At 42.0% G+C, this 20,700-nt stretch overlaps 1 protein-coding gene across 1 annotated transcript in view; it reads right to left on the bottom strand.

Annotated features, from left to right (window-relative positions):
* Window positions 1–220: 220 nt before the first annotated feature.
* SQLE (squalene epoxidase) overlaps window positions 221–20,700 on the bottom strand; it is a 44,234-nt gene continuing 23,754 nt past the window's right edge. The window contains exon 11 of the mRNA XM_053715347.1: window positions 221–2,865. Coding sequence (XP_053571322.1) covers window positions 2,673–2,865 — 193 coding nt within the window. The 3' untranslated portion in view covers window positions 221–2,672. The remainder of the gene's footprint in view (window positions 2,866–20,700) is intronic.

Genomic DNA, 20,700 nt, shown 5'->3' with positions numbered 1-20,700 from the left:
TCCTAACTTCGGTCGAATGACTGGAGTGGGAGGGAAGGGAGGAGCTATATATACAGCTCTGTTGTGGTGCTCTTTGCCTCCTCCTGACCAGGAGGCGATATCCCATAAGGATGAAATCCGTGGACTCATCGTATCGTAAAATAAACAAATTTATCAGGTAAGCATAAATTTCCTTTTTTACTTTGTTCTGCTTACTAAAAAAAAGAAAAAAACAACAAGGTTGAATTGTCATGACTGTTTATGAAAAGAGGAAAATTATATACAAATAACTTTGATTTTTTTTCACATATGCCCAAACTGAATGTTCTTTTTTTTTCATAAATGTTTATTCCATATTATAAAAAAATAAAAACAATACACTATACATGTGAAATATACTGTACAAAAATTTGCAGAAAATACTATATTTGCTTTTGAGAACAGTTCAGTCAAACATGAAGTGATATTAATTTTAAAAAAAATGCAAAAAAAAACCAAACACAATTAAGGACATTGTGCAACATTGTCTATGCAAATTAAATATTTTACAATTCAAGCAACTATTTCCACATCAGGTTTTCACAGAGGTAGTTAAAAAAAAATCATTCCATGAATCCCTTTAAAGACTGAAGATGTAATGGTAGTCAAGTTGCTGAAAGATCCTATGTAAATTTTACATACATCAGTTAACAGAAGAAATAATTCAACAATTTGTATTGACGATATATGGAAAATTAAAGGGACATAAATGTTGTGCTGTAATTTATTAGAATGTCATTTTTACATTTGTGTCACTTGATTAAAGGGACATAAAAACCCCAAAAAAGCTTCCATGATTCAGGTAGAGCAAGTGATTTTAAACAACTTTCCAATTTACTTCTATTATCTCATTTGTTTTGTTCTGTTTATATCCTTTATTGAAATGAATACCTAGGTAGACCCAGGAGCTGCTGGTGGCTGCTTATATATGGTTTATGTTATCGGCTCTCCAAATACATTCAGCTAGTTCCCAGTAATGCATTGCTGCTTCTTCAACAAAGATTACCAAGAGAATGGAAAGTTATTTAAAATGATATACTCTATCTGAATCACAAATTCCTTTAAAGGGAAACTGATTATACCAAGGTACACAAGCTATTAGTACTCAGCACAGTTGTTAACCTTTCAATTTAAAAAACAGCAACATAGAAAAGTCATGAGAGCCTTATAAGAGCTATGGAAATATTGCTGCTTTGCTCAAACATTGAGACTTGATTTCTTCACAGCAGGAATGCCCAGCTTTTAAAGATGAAAGGCTACACTAAATGTGTTTTTATACTTTTAAGCAATAGGCCAGTGAAAATAAAATAAAAATTAAATTATTTCTAAAGACAAATAGAACAACACTGCATATAAATGTGGACCCAGAACTACAGGACATTTATGAGCAAAACGCAGTGTGCAAGAGCGATGATTTGGACATCCTTGCTTTAGAATCGCAAAACATGTTTAGATGGTTGGTGAAGAAATTAAATTAATCCCACTGTGTTAGTTTTAGAGCAAGATAATTTGACTTTTTTGGGTATATTTGTGCAGTTAGTAAACTTTTGTATACATAATGAGGAGTATTTTAGCCTAGACAAATTAGACCAGGACAGCAGGATTTGGTGGTGGTGGGGGGTTGATGCATGGTTCTATGAGATCATGTCTTTCCACTCGTATTCCCTCCAACTTTTATGAAAATAAGTTATCTCTGGATATTTAGAAGGTGTGGGTGCATGATCCCCATGCAGCTTTGGCCTCCTGTTGTGTGACAAAATATTGGGGTTATGGCGATCTGGAGGACAACATTTTACCTAGCACAAAAACGAAGTACACCTCTGGATTCTGTTGATCAAAATAAGGAAATATGGAAGATTTTTTTTTTTATATCAAATGTTTCATTGAGAAACCGCTGTAGAATATTTGTTGCATCAGTGGGTATTTTACATCAGTTTTAGAAACTGTCACTCAGTTTAATGTACTGTTTATACAAGAAAAATCCTTTCTCTAGGGAAAATAAAGTAACCAAAACACCAGCTTCAGAGAGGTATTTTACAAATTATATTGTATTCCACGATATAGGAGATCCATCTGGATAGAAATGTGAAATAGATGTACGGGTTTGGGAAGTAGTAATGCACAACCGTGTGTACATTAACCATTTACAAACTTGTAACCCTTAATTTAAGCAGCACCATATTCTAGGTGAATGCAATCTGGTGCATATTATTTAGACAAAATGGAATATAAATCGCATAAACATCTCATATCCAGCTGTATTAAATTAATATTTCATATCAAATATTATATAATGTAGGAATTTAAATCAATACCTCTGTGTTTTTGCAAATAAATATTTGAGTTGTAAGCCACTCTTTAGGTATGAAATCCTTCTCAAAGTCTAAGAGATGCTGATACAGATCTCCAGAATAAACCAGTTATTGTTGCATTGCAAACTTTGCCTTTGATTGACAGTCAATTATAAACCAGTGATGCCACATTTCCAATCACTTTTCCTGTAATAATTCAAAATTATTAGCTCAACAAATATAATGAGCCGTAACATGTATTTCAGTCTGGTCGTGTGTGGGTGACAGCACCAAAAGTCTTCTGTTCACATCAGGTGGTCCAACCATAGCCGGTTACTGAATTCAACTGTCCTGTAGATGGCTTCAATAAACCAAATATTTCATTTCTGAGTATATAAGAGGAAATATAACAGAACATGCTCTGTACAGCACGGCGGTGCTTTTGAACAAGGCACGTGGTTTTGTCAACCAGGGTTCATTCTTGAAAGAGAAGTAGACAGCATAAAATGCAACAGCAAAAAAGTGGCCGATAAGCAGCATGGGTTTGGGAGACAACCTGCAGGTAAATAAAACAAAAGATGTTCTGTAAACAATTCAGCATACAATGTGCACTCAGCTCACAAAAGAAAGAAGAAATGTGTCTTTATACATATCACATGATCTGTGCATCCTATTGATACTAGTATATATTTGTCATGCACAGTTTATCACCCCCAGGCTAAACCCTGTAGACAAAATAACATTCAGGAAATCTAGTTGTTATGATGTAGCCAAAAAACACCTTTCTGTTGCATATAAATAACATCGGGTTTAGAGTCTCAAAGCGCTAGATTTTTTATTCTAGTGTTTAAAGGGACATTATGGTCAAAATTGGAATCCACATGGATGCATTTCACTTTTAAATAGAATATTTTTTGTAATATGCATGTATTAGTAAAAATGCTTCTAATAAAAGCTATAGCACTATCATTTCAAATGTGTATTTAAGTATGCACCATAAACACAGCACTTGCTCAGAGAGCCTAAGGTGCTTGTAACATTTGTTAATTGCTGACATGATACAAGCCCCACTGGTGCTCTGAGCAGCTGCAGTATATAAAATGCTGGTGCACTGAGAATATCTAGCTATGCTTCACATGCACGTGCAGACATACATATATATTGTAAATATGTTTCTATTCAAAAATATAATTCATCTATGTGCATTTAAGTTTTGCTCAGAATGTCCCTTTAAGAAGTTAAGTGGTACATGAACACATGTTGCTGCAAATAAAATTAAATAGAAAAATGTAAATATGTACTACAAGATGTTAAAATGCTTAATATCTGTAAGAATATGATAGATTCTACTATCTAGAGATTCCAAAACAAATGTTGAAACTGCTGTAATTGTACGTTACAAAATTGGGTTATTTGATATTTAAAAAAAAAAAGGTTTGCACAATCCTTTCCTTTGCTGAAAAGACGCTGCACTGCTTTACTAAATGGCAGAGGGACGTCTGTACCAGTTGGAGCTAAATAAATGAAAACAGTATAGTAATGTGTCACTATATGATGTACACCTCCTCCTAGCATAGAGGAGCAGTGTTATCGGTAGATTACTGGTAGTAGGGAGATTAAATACATGTACAGCATGGGAAACTAGCAGTATGTGAGATATATCCCTGCACTGAGTGCTTATACTTTCTATTTGTTCCTGGCACTATGGGGATTAAATTACTGCAATGTGTTAGCTACTGGCAAAGACAGGGTTAAATCCCTGTATGTGTTTGTGTGTGTGGCACTTAAAGGTTAAATTTCTGCACTGTGCATGGTATTAGTAGTAAGTAGTTAAATATACACTGTGTGTTACTGACAATATAGGGTTACAATGCTGCACTGTGTGTGTTACTGACTGTATATACTGCATGTGATTAAATATGCACTGCTTGTAGTATTGGCAATAATTGGATTATAGTTCTGTTTTGTAAATTTCACCGGTTGGAAAAGTGTTAAATTCCAGCTTTGTGTATATTATTTGCAGAAAAAAAATATAATTTATGCTTACCTGATAAATGTATTTCTCCTGTAGTGTAGTCAGTCCACGGGTCATCCATTACTTATGGGATTATAACTCCTCCCTAACAGGAAGTACAAGAGGATCACCCAAGCAGAGCTGCTATATAGCTCCTCCCCTCTACGTCATATCCAGTCATTCGACCGAAACCATACGAGAAAGGAGAAACTATAGGGTGCAGTGGTGACTGGAGTTTAATTAAAATTTAGACCTGCCGTAAAAACAGGGCGGGCCGTGGACTGACTACACTACAGGAGAAATGAATTTATCAGGTAAGCATAAATTATATTTTCTCCTGTTAAGTGTAGTCAGTCCACGGGTCATCCATTACTTATGGGATACCAATACCAAAGCTAAAAGTACACGGATGACGGGAGGGACAGGCAGGATCTTTACACGGAAGGAACCACTGCCTGTAGAACCTTTCTCCCAAAAACAGCCTCCGAAGAAGCAAAAGTGTCAAATTTGTAAAATTTTGAAAGAGTGTGAAGTGAAGACCAAGTTGCAGCCTTGCAAATCTGTTCAACAGAGGCCTCATTCTTAAAGGCCCAAGTGGAAGCCACAGCTCTAGTAGAATGAGCTGTAATCCTTTCAGGAGGCTGCTGTCCAGCAGTCACATAGGCTAAACGTATTATGCTACGAAGCCAAAAAGAGAGAGAGGTAGCCGAAGATTTTTGACCTCTCCTCTGTCCAGAATAAACGACAAACAGGGAAGAAGTTTGACGAAAATCTTTAGTTGCCTGCAAATAAAATTTCAGGGCACGGACGACGTCCAGATTGTGCAAAAGTAGTTCCTTCTTTGAAGAAGGGTTAGGGCACAATGATGGAACAACAATCTCTTGATTGATATTCTTGTTAGTGACTACCTTAGGTAAGAACCCAGGTTTAGTACGCAGAACTACCTTGTCTGAATGAAAAATCAGATAAGGAGAATCACAATGTAAGGCCGATAACTCAGAGACTCTTCGAGCTTGATATCGATGGAATGAAGGGGTTCAAACGGAACACCTTGCAGAACGTTAAGAACTAAGTTTAAGCTCCACGGCGGAGCAACAGTCTTAAACACAGGCTTAATCCTAGCCAAAGCCTGACAAAAAGCCTGAACGTCTGGAACTTCTGCCAGACGTTTGTGTAAAAGGATAGACAGAGCTGAAATCTGTCCCTTTAAGAACTAGCAGATAAACCCTTTTCTAAACCCTCTTGTAGAAAAGACAATATCCTAGGAATCCTAACCTTACTCCATGAGTAACTCTTGGATTCGCACCAATATAAGTATTTACGCCATATTTTATGGTAAATTTTCCTGGTAACAGGTTTCCTAGCCTGTATTAAGGTATCAATCACTGACTCCGAGAATCCACGCTTTGATAGAATCAAGCGTTCAATCTCCATGCAGTCAGCCTCAGAGAAATTAGATTTGGATGGTTGAAAGGACCCTGAATCAGAAGGTCCTGTCTCAGAGGCAGAGACCATGGTGGACAGGACGACATGTCCACTAGATCTGCATACCAGGTCCTGCGTGGCCACGCAGGCGCTATTAGAATCACCGATGCTCTCTCCTGTTTGATCCTGGCAATCAATCGAGGAAGCATCGGGAAAGGTGGAAACACATAAGCCATGTTGAAGACCCAAGGTGCTGTCAGAGCATCTATCAGCACCGCTCCCGGGTCCCTGGACCTGGATCCGTAACAAGGAAGCTTAGCGTTCTGGCGAGACGCCATGAGATCCAGATCTGGTTTGCCCCAATGATGAAGCAGTTGGGCAAACACCTCCGGATGAAGTTCCCACTCCCCCGGATGAAAGGTCTGGCGACTTAGAAAATCCGCCTCCCAGTTCTCCACGCCTGGGATGTGGATCGCTGACAGGTGGCAAGAGTGAGACTCTGCCCAGCGAATTATCTTTGAGACTTCCATCATCGCTAGGGAACTCCTTGTTCCTCCTTGATGGTTGATGTAAGCCACAGTCGTGATGTTGTCCGACTGAAACCTGATGAACCTCAGAGTTGCTAACTGAGGCCAAGCCAGGAGAGCATTGAAAATTGCTCTTAATTCCAGAATGTTTATTGGAAGGAGTCTCTCCTCCTGAGTCCATGATCCCTGAGCCTTCAGGGAATTCCAGACTGCGCCCCAACCTAGAAGGCTGGCGTCTGTTGTTACAATCGTCCAATCTGGCCTGCGGAAGGGCATCCCCTTGGACAGATGTGGCCGAGAAAGCCACCATAGAAGAGAATCTCTGGTCTCTTGATCCAGATTTAGCAGAGGGGACAAATCTGAGTAATCCCCATTCCACTGACTTAGCATGCACAATTGCAGCGGTCTGAGATGCAGGCGCGCAAATGGTACTATGTCCATTGCCGCTACCATTAAGCCGATTACCTCCATGCACTGAGCCACTGACGGGTGTTGAATGGAATGAAGGACACGGCAAGCATTTAGTAGTTTTGATAACCTGTCCTCCGTCAGGTAAATTTTCATTTCTACAGAATCTATAAGAGTCCCTAGAAAGGGAACTCTTGTGAGTGGCAATAGAGAACTCTTTTCTACTTTCACCTTCCACCCATGCGACCTTAGAAATGCCAGAACTAACTCTGTATGAGACTTGGCAGTTTGGAAACTTGATGCTTGTATCAGAATGTCGTCTAGGTACGGAGCTACCGCTATGCCTCGCGGTCTTAGTACCGCCAGAAGAGAGCCCAGAACCTTTGTAAAGATTCTTGGAGCCGTAGCTAACCCGAAGGGAAGAGCTACAAACTGGTAATGCCTGTTTAGGAAGGCAAATCTTAGATACCGGTAATGATCCTTGTGAATCGGTATGTGAAGGTAGGCATCCTTTAAATCCACTGTGGTCATGTGCTGACCCTCTTGGATCATGGGTAAGATGGTTCGAATAGTTTCCATTTTGAACGATGGAACTCTTAGGAATTTGTTTAGGATCTTTAAGTCCAAGATTGGTCTGAAGGTTCCCTCTTTTTTTGGGAACCACAAACAGATTTGAATAGAATCCCTGCCCGTGTTCCGACCGCGGAACTGGGTGGATCACTCCCATTAGTAAGAGGTCTTGTACACAGCGTAGAAACGCCTCTTTCTTTATCTGGTTTGCTGATAACCTTGAAAGATGAAATCTCCCTTGTGGAGGAGAAGCTTTGAAGTCCAGAAGATATCCCTGAGACATGATTTCCAACGCCCAGGGATCCTGGACATCTCTTGCCCAAGCCTGGGCAAAGAGAGAAAGTCTGCCCCCCACTATATCCGTTTCCGGATCGGGGGCCCTCACTTCATGCTGTCTTAGGGGCAGCAGCAGGTTTTCTGGCCTGCTTTCCCTTGTTCCAGGACTGGTTAGGTTTCCAGCCCTGTCTGTAGCGAGCAACAGTTCCTTCCTGTCTTGGAGCGGAGGAAGTTGATGCTGCTCCTGCCTTGAAGTTACGAAAGGCACGAAAATTAGACTGTTTAGCCTTTGGTTTGGCCCTGTCTTGAGGCAGGGCATGGCCCTTACCTCCAGTAATGTCAGCGATAATTTCTTTCAAGCCGGGCCCGAATAATGTCTGCCCTTTGAAAGGAATATTAAGCAATTTAGATTTAGAAGTCACATCAGCTGACCAGGATTTAAGCCACAGCGCTCTGCGCGCTTGAATGGCGAATCCGGAGTTCTTAGCCGTAAGTTTGGTTAAGTGTACTACGGCATCAGAAATAAATGAATTAGCTAGCTTAAGGGCTTTAAGCTTGTTCATAATCTCATCCAATGGAGCTATGCTAAGGGTCTCTTCCAGAGACTCAAACCAGAATGCCGCTGCAGCAGTGACAGGCGCGATGCATGCAAGGGGTTGTAATATAAAACCTTGTTGAACAAACATTTTCTTAAGGTAACCCTCTAACTTTTTATCCATTGGATCTGAAAAAGCACAGCTATCCTCCACCGGGATAGTGGTGCGCTTAGCCAGAGTAGAAACTGCTCCCTCCACCTTAGGGACCGTCTGCCATAGGTCCCGTGTGGTGGCGTCTATTGGAAACATTTTTCTAAATATAGGAGGGGGTGAAAAGGGCACACCGGGTCTATCCCACTCCTTGTTAACAATTTCTGTAAGCCTTTTAGGTATAGGAAAAACGTCAGTACACGCCGGTACCGCAAAATATTTATCCAGCCTACATACTTTCTCTGGAATTGCAACCGTGTTACAATCATTCAGAGCCGCTAATACCTCCCCTAGTAATACACGGAGGTTCTCAAGCTTAAATTTAAAATTTGAAATCTCTGAATCCAGTTTACTTGGATCAGATCCGTCACCCACAGAATGAAGCTCTCCGTCCTCATGTTCTGCAAATTGTGACGCAGTATCAGACATGGCTCTACTATTATCAGCGCACTCTGTTCTTACCCCAGAGTGATCGCGTTTACCTCTTAATTCTGGCAATTTAGATAGTACTTCAGTCATAACATTAGCCATGTCTTGCAAAGTGATTTGTATGGGCCGCCCTGATGTACTTGGCGCCACAATATCACGCACCTCCTGAGCTGGAGGCGAAGGTACTGACACGTGAGGAGAGTTAGTCGGCATAACTTCCCCCTCGTTGTCTGGTGATATTCTTTTAACATATAAAGTTTGACTTTTATTCAAAGTAACATCTATACATTGAGTGCACAAATTTCTATTGGGCTCCACATTGGCCTTTAAACATAGTGAACAAACAGATTCATCTGTGTCAGACATGTTTAAACAGACTAGCAATAACACTAGCAAGCTTGGAAAAAACTTTTAAATAAATTTACAAGCTATATAAAAAACGCTACTGCGCCTTTAAGAAACATAAAAATGTGACACAGTTGAATTAACAATGAAGCAAATATGTTAAAACAACCAAATTTTAACCGAAAATGTATAAAGTTAGCAGAGGATTGCACCCACCAGCAAAAGGATGATTAACCCCTTAATTCCCAAAACGGATAACAGTTGAAATAATAAACGTTTTTATCACAGTCAAACACACTGTCACAGGTCTGCTGTGACTGATTACCTCCCTCAAAACTAGTTTTGGAGACCCCTGGGCTCTGTAGAGACGTCCTGGATCATGGAGGAAGAAATAGGAAGACTGTGACTAAATTTTTACTGCGCAATAAAGCGCTAAAATAGGCCCCTCCCACTCATATTACAACAGTGGGGAAGCTCAGTAAACTGTTTTTATGCAGAAAAAAACGACAGCCATGTGGTAAAAATCATGCCCATAAAGTTTTATCACCAAGTACCTCAGAAAAAACGATTAACATGCCAGTAAACGTTTTAAAATTGAATATTATGAAGTGTTATTAATAAGCCTGCTGCTAGTCGCTTTCACTGCAGTGCAGGCTCAAATATTACTTTAATATTCACAGTATTTTCTTAGTGAAATTCCATTCCCCAGAAATACCTCAGAGTATACATACATACTTATCAGCCTGATACCAGTCGCTACTACTGCATTTAAGGCTGCACTTACATTACATCGGTATTAGCAGTATTTTCTCAGTCAATTCCATTCCTTAGAAAATAATTTACTGCACATACCTCCTTGCAGGTGGGCCCTGCATGCTATCCCCTGTTCTGAAGTTACCTCACTCCTCAGAATGGCCGAGAACAGCAAGTGGATCTTAGTTACGACCGCTAAGATCATAGAAAAACTCAGGCAGATTCTTCTTCTAATGCTGCCTGAGAACAAACAACACACTCCGGTGCCGTTTAAAATAACAAACTTTTGATTGAAGAAATAAAAACTAAGTTTAACACACCACAGTCCTCTCACACGTCCTATCTTTAGTTAGGTGCAAGAGAATGACTGGATATGACGTAGAGGGGAGGAGCTATATAGCAGCTCTGCTTGGGTGATCCTCTTGCACTTCCTGTTAGGGAGGAGTTATAATCCCATAAGTAATGGATGACCCGTGGACTGACTACACTTAACAGGAGAAAACACAATTTATGCTTACCTGATAAATTTATTTCTATTGTGGTGTATCCAGTCCACGGATCATCCATTACTTGTGGGATATTGTCATTCCCAACAGGAAGTTGCAAGAGGACACCCACAGCAGAGTTGTTATATAGCTCCTTCCCTAACTGCCATATCCAGTCATTCGACCGAAAACAAGCCGAGAAAGGAGAAACCATAGGGTGCAGTGGTGACTGTAGTTTAAATTTAAAAATTACCTGCCTTAAAATGACAGGGCGGGCCGTGGACTGGATACACCACAAGAGAAATAAATTTATCAGGTAAGCATAAATTGTGTTTTCTCTTGTAAGGTGTATCCAGTCCACGGATCATCCATTACTTGTGGGATACCAATACCAAAGCTAAAGTACAGGGATGAAGGGAGGGACAAGGCAGGTACTTAAACGGAAGGTACCACTGCCTGTAAAACCTTTCTCCCAAAAATAGCCTCCGAAGAAGCAAAAGTATCAAATTTGTAGAATTTTGAAAAAGTATGAAGCGAAGACCAAGTCGCCTCCTTGCAAATCTGTTCAACAGAAGCCTCATTTTTAAAGGCCCAAGTGGAAGCCACAGCTCTAGTAGAATGAGCTGTAATCCTTTCAGGAGGCTGCTGTCCAGCAGTCTCATAGGCTAAGCGGATAATGCTTTGTAGCCAAAAAGAAAGAGAGGTTGCCGAAGCCTTTTGACCTCTCCTCTGTCCAGAGTAGACAACAAACAAAGCAGATGTTTGACGAAAATCTTTAGTAGCTTGTAAGTAAAACTTTAAAGCACGAACCAGGTCCAGATTGTGTAATAGACGTTCCTTCTTCGAAGAAGGATTAGGACACAAGGATGGAACAACAATCTCTTGATTGATATTCTTATTAGATACCACCTTAGGTAAAAACCCAGGTTTGGTACGCAGGACTACCTTATCCGTATGAAAAATCAGATAAGGAGAATCACATTGTAAGTCAGATAACTCGGAGACTCTACGAGCCGAGGAAATAGCTACCAAAAAAAGAACTTTCCAAGATAAAAGTTTGATATCTATGGAATGAAGAGGTTCAAACGGAACTCCTTGAAGAACCAAATTTAAGCTCCAGGGCGGAGCAACAGGTTTAAACACAGGCTTGATTCTAACTAAAGCCTGACAAAATGCCTGAACGTCTGGAACATCTGCCAGACGCTTGTGCAAGAGAATAGACAGAGCAGAAATCTGTCCCTTTAAGGAACTAGCTGACAATCCTTTTTCCAAACCATCTTGGAGAAAGGATATTATCCTGGGAATCCTGACCTTACTGCATGAGTAACCCTTGGATTCACACCAATAAAGATATTTACGCCATATCTTATGGTAAATTTTCCTGGTGACAGGCTTTCGTGCCTGTATTAAGGTATCAATGACTGACTCGGAGAAGCCACGCTTTGATAAAATCAAGCGTTCAATCTCCAGGCAGTCAGTCTCAGAGAAATTAGATTTGGATGGTTGAAAGGACCCTGAAGTAGAAGGTCCTGTCTCAGAATCAGAGACCATGGTGGAAAGGATGACATGTCCACTAGATCTGCATACCAGGTCCTGCGTGGCCACGCAGGTGCTATCAGAATCACTGATGCTCTCTCCTGCTTGATCTTGGCAATCAGTCGAGGGAGCAGAGGAAATGGTGGAAACACATAAGCCAGGTTGAAAGACCAGGGCGCTGCTAGAGCATCTATCAGCGTCGCCTTGGGATCCCTGGACCTGGATCCGTAACACGGAAGCTTGGCATTCTGGCGAGACGCCATGAGATCCAGTTCTGGTTTGCCCCAACGATGAATCAATTGTGCAAACACCTCCGGATGGAGTTCCCACTCCCCCGGATGAAAAGTCTGACGACTTAGAAAATCCGCCTCCCAGTTCTCTACACCTGGGATATGGATAGCTGATAGGTGGCAAGAGTGAATCTCTGCCCAGCAAATTATTTTTGAAACTTCTAACATCGCTAGGGAACTTCTTGTTCCCCCTTGATGGTTGATGTAAGCCACAGTCGTGATGTTGTCCGACTGAAATCTGATGAACCTCAGAGTTGCTAACTGAGGCCAAGCCAGGAGAGCATTGAAAATTGCTCTTAATTCCAGAATATTTATTGGAAGGAGTGTCTCCTCCTGAGTCCACGATCCATGAGCCTTCAGGGAGTTCCAGACTGCACCCCAACCTAGAAGGCTGGCATCTGTTGTTACAATTGTCCAATCTGGCCTGCGAAAGGTCATACCTTTCGACAGATGGACCCGAGATAGCCACCAGAGAAGAGAATCCCTGGTCTCTTGATCCAGATTCAGTAGAGGGGACAAATCTGTGTAATCCCCGTTCCACTGACTGAGCATGCATAGTTGCAGCGGTCTGAGATGTAAGCGTGCAAACGGCACTATGTCCATTGCCGCTACCATTAAGCCGATTACTTCCATACACTGAGCCACTGAAGGGCGCGGAATGGAATGAAGAACACGGCAGGAATTTAGAAGCTTTGATAACCTGGACTCCGTTAGGTAAATTTTAATTTTTACAGAATCTATCAGAGTCCCTAGGAAGGAAACTCTTGTGAGAGGGGATAGAGAACTCTTTTCCTCGTTCACTTTCCACCCATGCGACCTCAGAAATGCCAGTACTACGTCCGTATGAGACTTGGCAATTTGGAAGTTTGACGCCTGTATCAGGATGTCGTCTAAATAAGGGGCCACTGCTATGCCCCGCGGCCTTAGGGCCGCCAGAAGCGACCCTAGAACCTTCGTAAAGATTCTTGGGGCTGTAGCTAATCCAAAGGGAAGAGCTACAAACTGGTAATGCCTGTCTAGAAAGGCAAACCTGAGAAACCGATGATGATCTTTGTGTATCGGAATGTGAAGATAAGCATCCTTTAAATCCACTGTAGTCATATATTGACCCTCCTGGATCATAGGTAGGATGGTACTAATAGTTTCCATCTTGAATGATGGAACTCTGAGGAATTTGTTTAAGATCTTTAGATCCAAAATTGGTCCGAAGGTTCCCTCTTTTTTGGGAACCACAAACAGATTTGAGTAAAAACCCTGTCCCTGTTCCTCCTTTGGAACTGGATGGATCACTCCCATAACTAGGAGGTCTCGTACACAGTGTAAGAATGCCTCTCTCTTTATCTGTTTTGCAGATAATTGTGAAAGGTGAAATCTCCCTTTTGGGGGGGAAGCTTTGAAGTCCAGAAGATATCCCTGGGATATAATTTCCAATGCCCAGGGATCCTGGACATCTCTTGCCCACGCCTGGGCGAAGAGTGAAAGTCTGCCCCCTACTAGATCCGTTACCGGTTAGGGGGCCGTTCCTTCATGCTGTCTTAGAGGCAGCAGCAGGCTTTTTGGCCTGCTTACCTTTGTTCCAGGTCTGGTTTGGTCTCCAGACCGTCTTGGACTGAGCAAAAGTTCCCTCTTGTTTTGCATTAGAGGAAGTGCCTTGAAGTTTGGAAAGGCACGAAAATTAGACTGTTTGGCCCTTGATTTGGACCTGTCCTGAGGAAGGTCATGACCTTTTCCTCCAGTGATATCAGCAATAATCTCCTTCAAACCAGGCCCAAATAGGGTCTGCCCCTTGAAGGGAATGTTAAGCAGCTTAGATTCTGAAGTCACGTCAGCTGACCCTGATTTAAGCCATAGCGCCCTGCGCGCCTGTATAGCAAAACCAGAATTCTTAGCCGTTAGTTTAGTCAAATGAACAATGGCATCAGAAACAAAAGAATTGGCTAGCTTAAGTGCTCTAAGCTTGCCAAGTATGTCATCCAATGGAGTCGCTACCTGTAAAGCCTCTTCCAGAGACTCAAACCAGAACGCTGCAGCAGCAGTGACAGGAGCAATGCATGCAAGGGGCTGTAGGATAAAACCTTGTTGAATAAACATTTTCTTAAGGTAACCTTTTAATTTTTTATCCATTGGATCTAAAAAAGCACAACTGTCCTCGACAGGGATAGTAGTACGCTTTGCTAGAGTAGAAACTGCTCCCTCCATCTTAGGGACTGTCTGCCATAAGTCCTGTGTGGTGGCGTCTATAGGAAACATTTTTCTAAAAAATAGGAGGGGGAGAGAACGGCACACCTGGTCTATCCCATTCCTTATTAATAATTTCTGTAAACCTTTTAGGTATTGGAAAAACATCAGTACACACAGGCACTGCATAGTATTTATCCAGTCTACACAATTTCTCTGGCACTGCAATTGTATCACAGTCATTCAGAGCAGCTAAAACCTCCCTGAGCAACATGCGGAGGTGTTCAAGCTTAAATTTAAATGTAGAAATATCAGAGTCAGGTATCTTTCATGAGTCAGAAACATCACCCACAGACTGAAGCTCTCCTTCCTCAGCTTCTGCATATTGTGAGGCAGTATCAGACATGGTTCTTAAAGCGTCAGTATGCTCTGCATTTCGTCTAACCCCAGAGCTATCTCGCTTACCTCTAAATTCAGGTAGTCTGGCTAATACCGCTGACAGTGTATTATCCATGACTGCCGCCATGTCTTGTAAAGTAAACGCTATGGGCGCCCTGGATGTACTTGGCGCCATTTGAGCGTGAGTCCCTTGAGCGGGAGTCAAAGGATCTGACACGTGGGGAGAGTTAGTCGGCATAACTTCCCCCTCGTCAGATTCCTCTTGTGATAAATTTTTTAAAGACAGAATATGATCTTTATTGCTTAAAGTGAAATCAGTACATTTGGTACACATTCTAAGAGGGGGTTCCACCATGGCTTTTAAACATAATGAACAAGGAGTTTCCTTTATGTCAGACATATTTATACAGACTAGCAATGAGACTAGCAAGCTTGGAAAACACTTTAAATCAAGTTAACAAGCAAATATAATAAATGGTACTGTGCCTTTAAGAGAAACAAATTTTGTCAAAATTTGAAAAACAGTGAAAAAAGGCAGTAAATCAAACGAAATTTTTACAGTGTATGTAATAAGCTAACAGAGCATTGCACCCACTTGCAAATGGATGATTAACCCTTTAGTTCAAAAAACGGATCAAAAAAACGATATAGACGTTTTTTAACAGTCACAACAAACTGCCACAGCCTGCTGTGGCCCTACCTTCCCCAATAAACGATTTTGGAAAGCCTTTGAGCCCTTTAGAGATGTCCTATAGCATTCAGGGAACTTCTGAGGGAAGCTGGATATCTCAGTCTGTAATTTTAACTGCGCAAAAAAGCGCTAAAATAGGCCCCTCCCACTCATACTACAACAGTGGAAAGCCTCAGGAAACTGTTTCTAGGCAAGATTTAAGCCAGCCATGTGGAAAAAACTAGGCCCCAATAAAGTTTTATCACCAAAGCATATATAAAAACGATTAAACATGCCAGCAAACGTTTTATATTGCAATTTTAAAAGGGTATTACCCCTGAGAGTAAGCATGATACCAGTCGCTATTAAATCACTGTATTCAGGCTTAACTTACATTAATCCGGTATCAGCAGCATTTTCTAGCATTTTCCATTTCTAGAAAAAAATGTAACTGCACATACCTCATAGCAGAGTAACCTGCATGCCATTATCCCGCTGAAGTTACCTCTCTCCTCAGACATATGTGAGAACAGCAATGGATCTTAGTTACAACCTGCTAAGATCATAGAAACCTCAGGCAGATTCTTCTTCTATTTACTGCCTGGGATAAAATAGTACAACTCCGGTACTATTTAAAAAATAACAAACTTTTGATTGAAGAAAAAAAACTAACTATATTTCACCACTCTCTCTTACTACCTCCATGCTTGTTGAGAGTTGCAAGAGAATGACTGGATATGGCAGTTAGGGGAGGAGCTATATAATAGCTCTGCTGTGGGTGTCCTCTTGCAACTTCCTGTTGGGAATGAGAATATCCCACAAGTAATGGATGATCCGTGAACTGGATACACCTTACAAGAGAAAATAACTGCCTTCTCATTTGTGAGAAATATAAATGAGGCAAATATGATATAAAACTGATAGTGGTGGGGATGTGGGGAACACACTTCTATTATAAAATGTTCTTTCCTCTATTGGTATACTATGTTAAAAAAAACAATATGCACATATCATCATCATCATCAGCAGCAGCAACGCACTACTGGAATCTAACTGGTGATTGGTGTCTAATATATGTGTCTGTTATTATTCGCTCACCAGATGTGTTCAGCTAGCTCCCAGTAGTGTACTGCTGATCTGGAGCTGACTTTAACTATGTGTTTAATCAATTTTCAGGAGTTAAACACATAGGGGTCAATTACAATCCTTTAGAAACACTTAATGATTATTAGCAGAAAAAACATAATTTATGCTTACCTGATAAATTTATTTCTCTTGTAGTGTAGTCAGTCCACGGGTCATCCATTACTTATGGAATATATCTCTTCCTAACAGGAAGCTGCAAGAGGATCACCCAAGCAGAGCTGCTATATAGCTCCTCCCCTCACATGTCATATTCAGTCATTCGACCAAAGCAGACGAGAAAGGAGAAACCATAGGGTGCAGTGGTGACTGGAGTTTAATTAAAATTTAGATCTGCCTTAAAGACAGGGCGGGCCGTGGACTGACTACACTACAAGAGAAATAAATTTATCAGGTAAGCATAAATTATGTTTTCTCTTGTTAAGTGTAGTCAGTCCACGGGTCATCCATTACTTATGGAATACCAATACCAAAGCTAAAGTACACGGATGAAGGGAGGGACAAGGCAGGAACATTAAACAGAAGGAACCACTGCCTGAAGTACCTTTCTCCCAAAAATAGCCTCCGAAGAAGCAAAAGTGTCAAATTTGTAAAATTTTGAAAAGGTGTGAAGCGAAGACCAAGTCGCAGCCTTGTAAATCTGTTCAACAGAGGCCTCATTTTTAAAGGCCCAGGTGGAAGCCACAGCTCTAGTAGAATGAGCTGTAATCCTTTCAGGAGGCTGCTGTCCAGCAGTCTCATAGGCTAAACATATTATGCTACGAAGCCAAAAAGAGAGAGAGGTAGCCGAAGCCTTTTGACCTCTTCTCTGTCCAGAGTAAACGACAAACAGGGAAGAAGTTTGACGAAAATCTTTAGTTGCCTGCAAATAGAACTTCAGGGCACGGACTACGTCCAGATTATGCAAAAGTCGTTCCTTCTTTGAAGAAGGGTTAGGACACAGTGATGGAACAACAATCTCTTGATTGATATTCCTGTTAGTAACTACCTTAGGTAAGAACCCAGGTTTAGTACGCAGAACTACCTTGTCTGAATGAAAAATCAGATAAGGAGAATCACAATGTAAGGCAGATAACTCAGAGACTCTTCCAGCCGAGGAAATAGCCATCAAAAACAAAACCTTCCAGGATAACAGCTTGATATCAATGGAATGAAGGGGTTCAAATGGAACGCCTTGAAGAACATTAAGAACTAAGTTTAAGCTCCACGGCGGAGCAACAGTCTTAAACACAGGCTTAATCCTAGTTAAAGCCTGACAAAAAGCCTGAACGTCTGGAACTTCAGCCAGACGTTTGTGTAGAAGAATAGACAGAGCAGAAATCTGTCCCTTTAACGAACTAGCAGATAAGCCCTTTTCTAAACCCTCTTGTAGAAAGGACAATATCCTAGGAATCCTAACCTTACTCCATGAGTAACTCTTGGATTTGCACCAATATAAATATTTACGCCATATCTTATGGTAAATTTTTCTGGTAACAGGCTTCCTAGCCTGTATTAAGGTATCAATAACTGACTCCGAGAAGCCACGCTTTGATAGAATCAAGCGTTCAATCTCCATGCAGTCAGCCTCAGAGAAATTAGATTTGGATGGTTGAAAGGACCAGAGACCACGGTGGACAGGACGACATGTCCACTAGGTCTGCATACCAGGTCCTGCGTGGCCACGCAGGCGCTATCAGAATCACCGAAGCTCTCTCCTGTTTGATCTTGGCAATCAAACGAGGAAGCATCGGGAATGGTGGAAACACATAAGCCATGTTGAAGACCCAAGGGGCTGTCAGAGCATCTATCAGCACCGCTCCCGGGTCCCTGGACCTGGATCCGTAACAAGTAAGCTTGGCGTTCTGACGAGACGCCATGAGATCCAGATCTGGTTTGCCCCAACGATGAATCAGTTGAGCAAAGACCTCCGGATGAAGTTCCCACTCCCCCGGATGAAAAGTCTGGCGACTTAGAAAATCCGCCTCCCAGTTCTCCACGCCTGGGATGTAAATCGCTGACAGGTGGCAAGAGTGAGACTCTGCCCAGCGAATTATCTTTGAGACTTCCAACATCGCTAGGGAACTTCTGGTTCCCCCTTGATGGTTGATGTAAGCCACAGACGTGATGTTGTCCGACTGAAATCTGATGAACCTCAGAGTTGCCAACTGAGGCCAAGCTAGGAGAGCATTGAATATTGCTCTTAATTCCAGAATATTTATTGGGAGGAGTTTCTCCTCCTGAGTCCATAATCCCTGAGCTTTCAGGGAGTTCCAGACTGCGCCCCAGCCTAGAAGGCTGGCGTCTGTTGTTACAATCGTCCAATCTGGCCTGCGAAAGGTCATCCCCTTGGACAGATGTGGCCGAGAAAGCCACCATAGAAGAGAATCTCTGGTCTCTTGATCCAGATTTAGTAGGGGGGACAAATCTGAGTAATCCCCGTTCCACTGACTTAGCATGCACAATTGCAGCGGTCTGAGATGCAGGCGCGCAAATGGTACTATGTCCATTGCCGCTACCATTAAGCCGATTACTTCCATGCACTGAGCTACTGATGGGTGTGGAATGGAATGAAGGACACGGCAAGCATTTAGAAGTTTTAATAACCTGGCCTCTGTCAGGTAAATTTTCATCTCTACAGAATCTATAAGAGTCCCTAGAAAGGGAACTCTTGTAAGTGGTAATAGAGAACTCTTTTCCACGTTCACCTTCCACCCATGCGACCTCAGAAATGCCAGAACTATCTCTGTATGAGACTTGGCAGTTTGAAAACTTGACGCTTGTATCAGAATGTCGTCTAGGTACGGAGTCACCGCTATGCCTCGCGGTCTTAGTACCGCCAGAAGTGAGCCCAGAACTTTTGTAAAGATTCTTGGAGCCGTAGCTAATCCGAAGGGAAGAGCTACAAACTGGTAATGCCTGTCTAGGAAAGCAAATCTTAGGTACCGATAATGATCCTTGTGAATCGGTATGTGAAGGTAGGCATCCTTTAAGTCCACTGTGGTCATGTACTGACCCTCTTGGATCATGGGAAGGATGGTTCGAATAGTTTCCATTTTGAATGATGGAACTCTTAGAAATTTGTTTAGGATTTTTAAGTCCAAGATTGGTCTGAAGGTTCCCTCTTTCTTGGGAACCACAAATAGATTTGAATAGAATCCCTGCCCGTGTTCCGTCCGCGGAACTGGGTGGATCACCCCCATTAGTAAGAGGTCTTGTACACAGCGTAGAAACGCCTCTTTCTTTATTTGGTTTGCTGATAACCTTGAAAGATGAAATCTCCCTCGTGGAGGAGAAGTTTTGAAGTCCAGGAGATATCCCTGAGATATGATCTCCAACGCCCAGGGATCCTGGACATCTCTTGCCCAAGCCTGGGCGAAGAGAGAAAGTCTGCCCCCCACTAGATCCGTTTCCGGATAGGGGGCCCTCTCTTCATGCTGTCTTGGGGGCAGAAGCAGGTTTCTTGGCCTGCTTGCCCTTGTTCCAGGACTGGTTAACTTTCCAGCCCTGCCTGTAACGAGCAACAGCTCCTTCCTGTTTTGGAGCGGAGGAAGTTGATGCTGCTCCTGCCTTGAAGTTACGAAAGGCACGAAAATTAGACTGTTTGGCCTTTGATTTGGCCCTGTCCTGAGGTAGAGCATGGCCCTTACCTCCCGTAATGTCAGCTATAATTTCTTTCAAGCCGGGCCCGAATAAGGTCTGCCCTTTGAAAGGAATATTAAGCAATTTAGATTTAGAAGTCACGTCAGCTGACCAGGATTTAAGCCATAGCGCTCTGCGTGCTTGGATGGCGAATCCGGAGTTCTTAGCCGTAAGTTTGGTTAAATGTACGACGGCATCAGAAACAAATGCGTTAGCTAGCTTAAGTGCTTTAAGCTTGTTCATAATTTCATCCAATGGAGCTGTGCGAATGGCCTCTTCCAGAGACTCAAACCAGAATGCCGCCGCAGCAGTGACAGGCGCAATGCATGCAAGGGGCTGTAAGATAAAACCTTGTTGAACAAACATTTTCTTAAGGTAACCCTCTAATTTCTTATCCATTGGATCTGAAAAGGCACAACTATCCTCCACCGGGATAGTGGTACGCTTAGCTAAAGTAGAAACTGCTCCCTCCACCTTAGGGACCGTCTGCCATAAGTCTCGTGTGGTGGCGTCTATAGGAAACATTTTCCTAAATATTGGAGGAGGGGAAAAAGGCACACCAGGTCTATCCCACTC

The sequence above is a fragment of the Bombina bombina genome, chromosome 5 (genome assembly GCF_027579735.1).
Source record: "Bombina bombina isolate aBomBom1 chromosome 5, aBomBom1.pri, whole genome shotgun sequence".
Taxonomy (NCBI): Eukaryota; Metazoa; Chordata; class Amphibia; order Anura; family Bombinatoridae; genus Bombina; species Bombina bombina.
The sequence above is the reverse complement of the archived record's forward strand: the minus strand, read 5'-3'. Positions and strand labels throughout refer to the sequence as shown.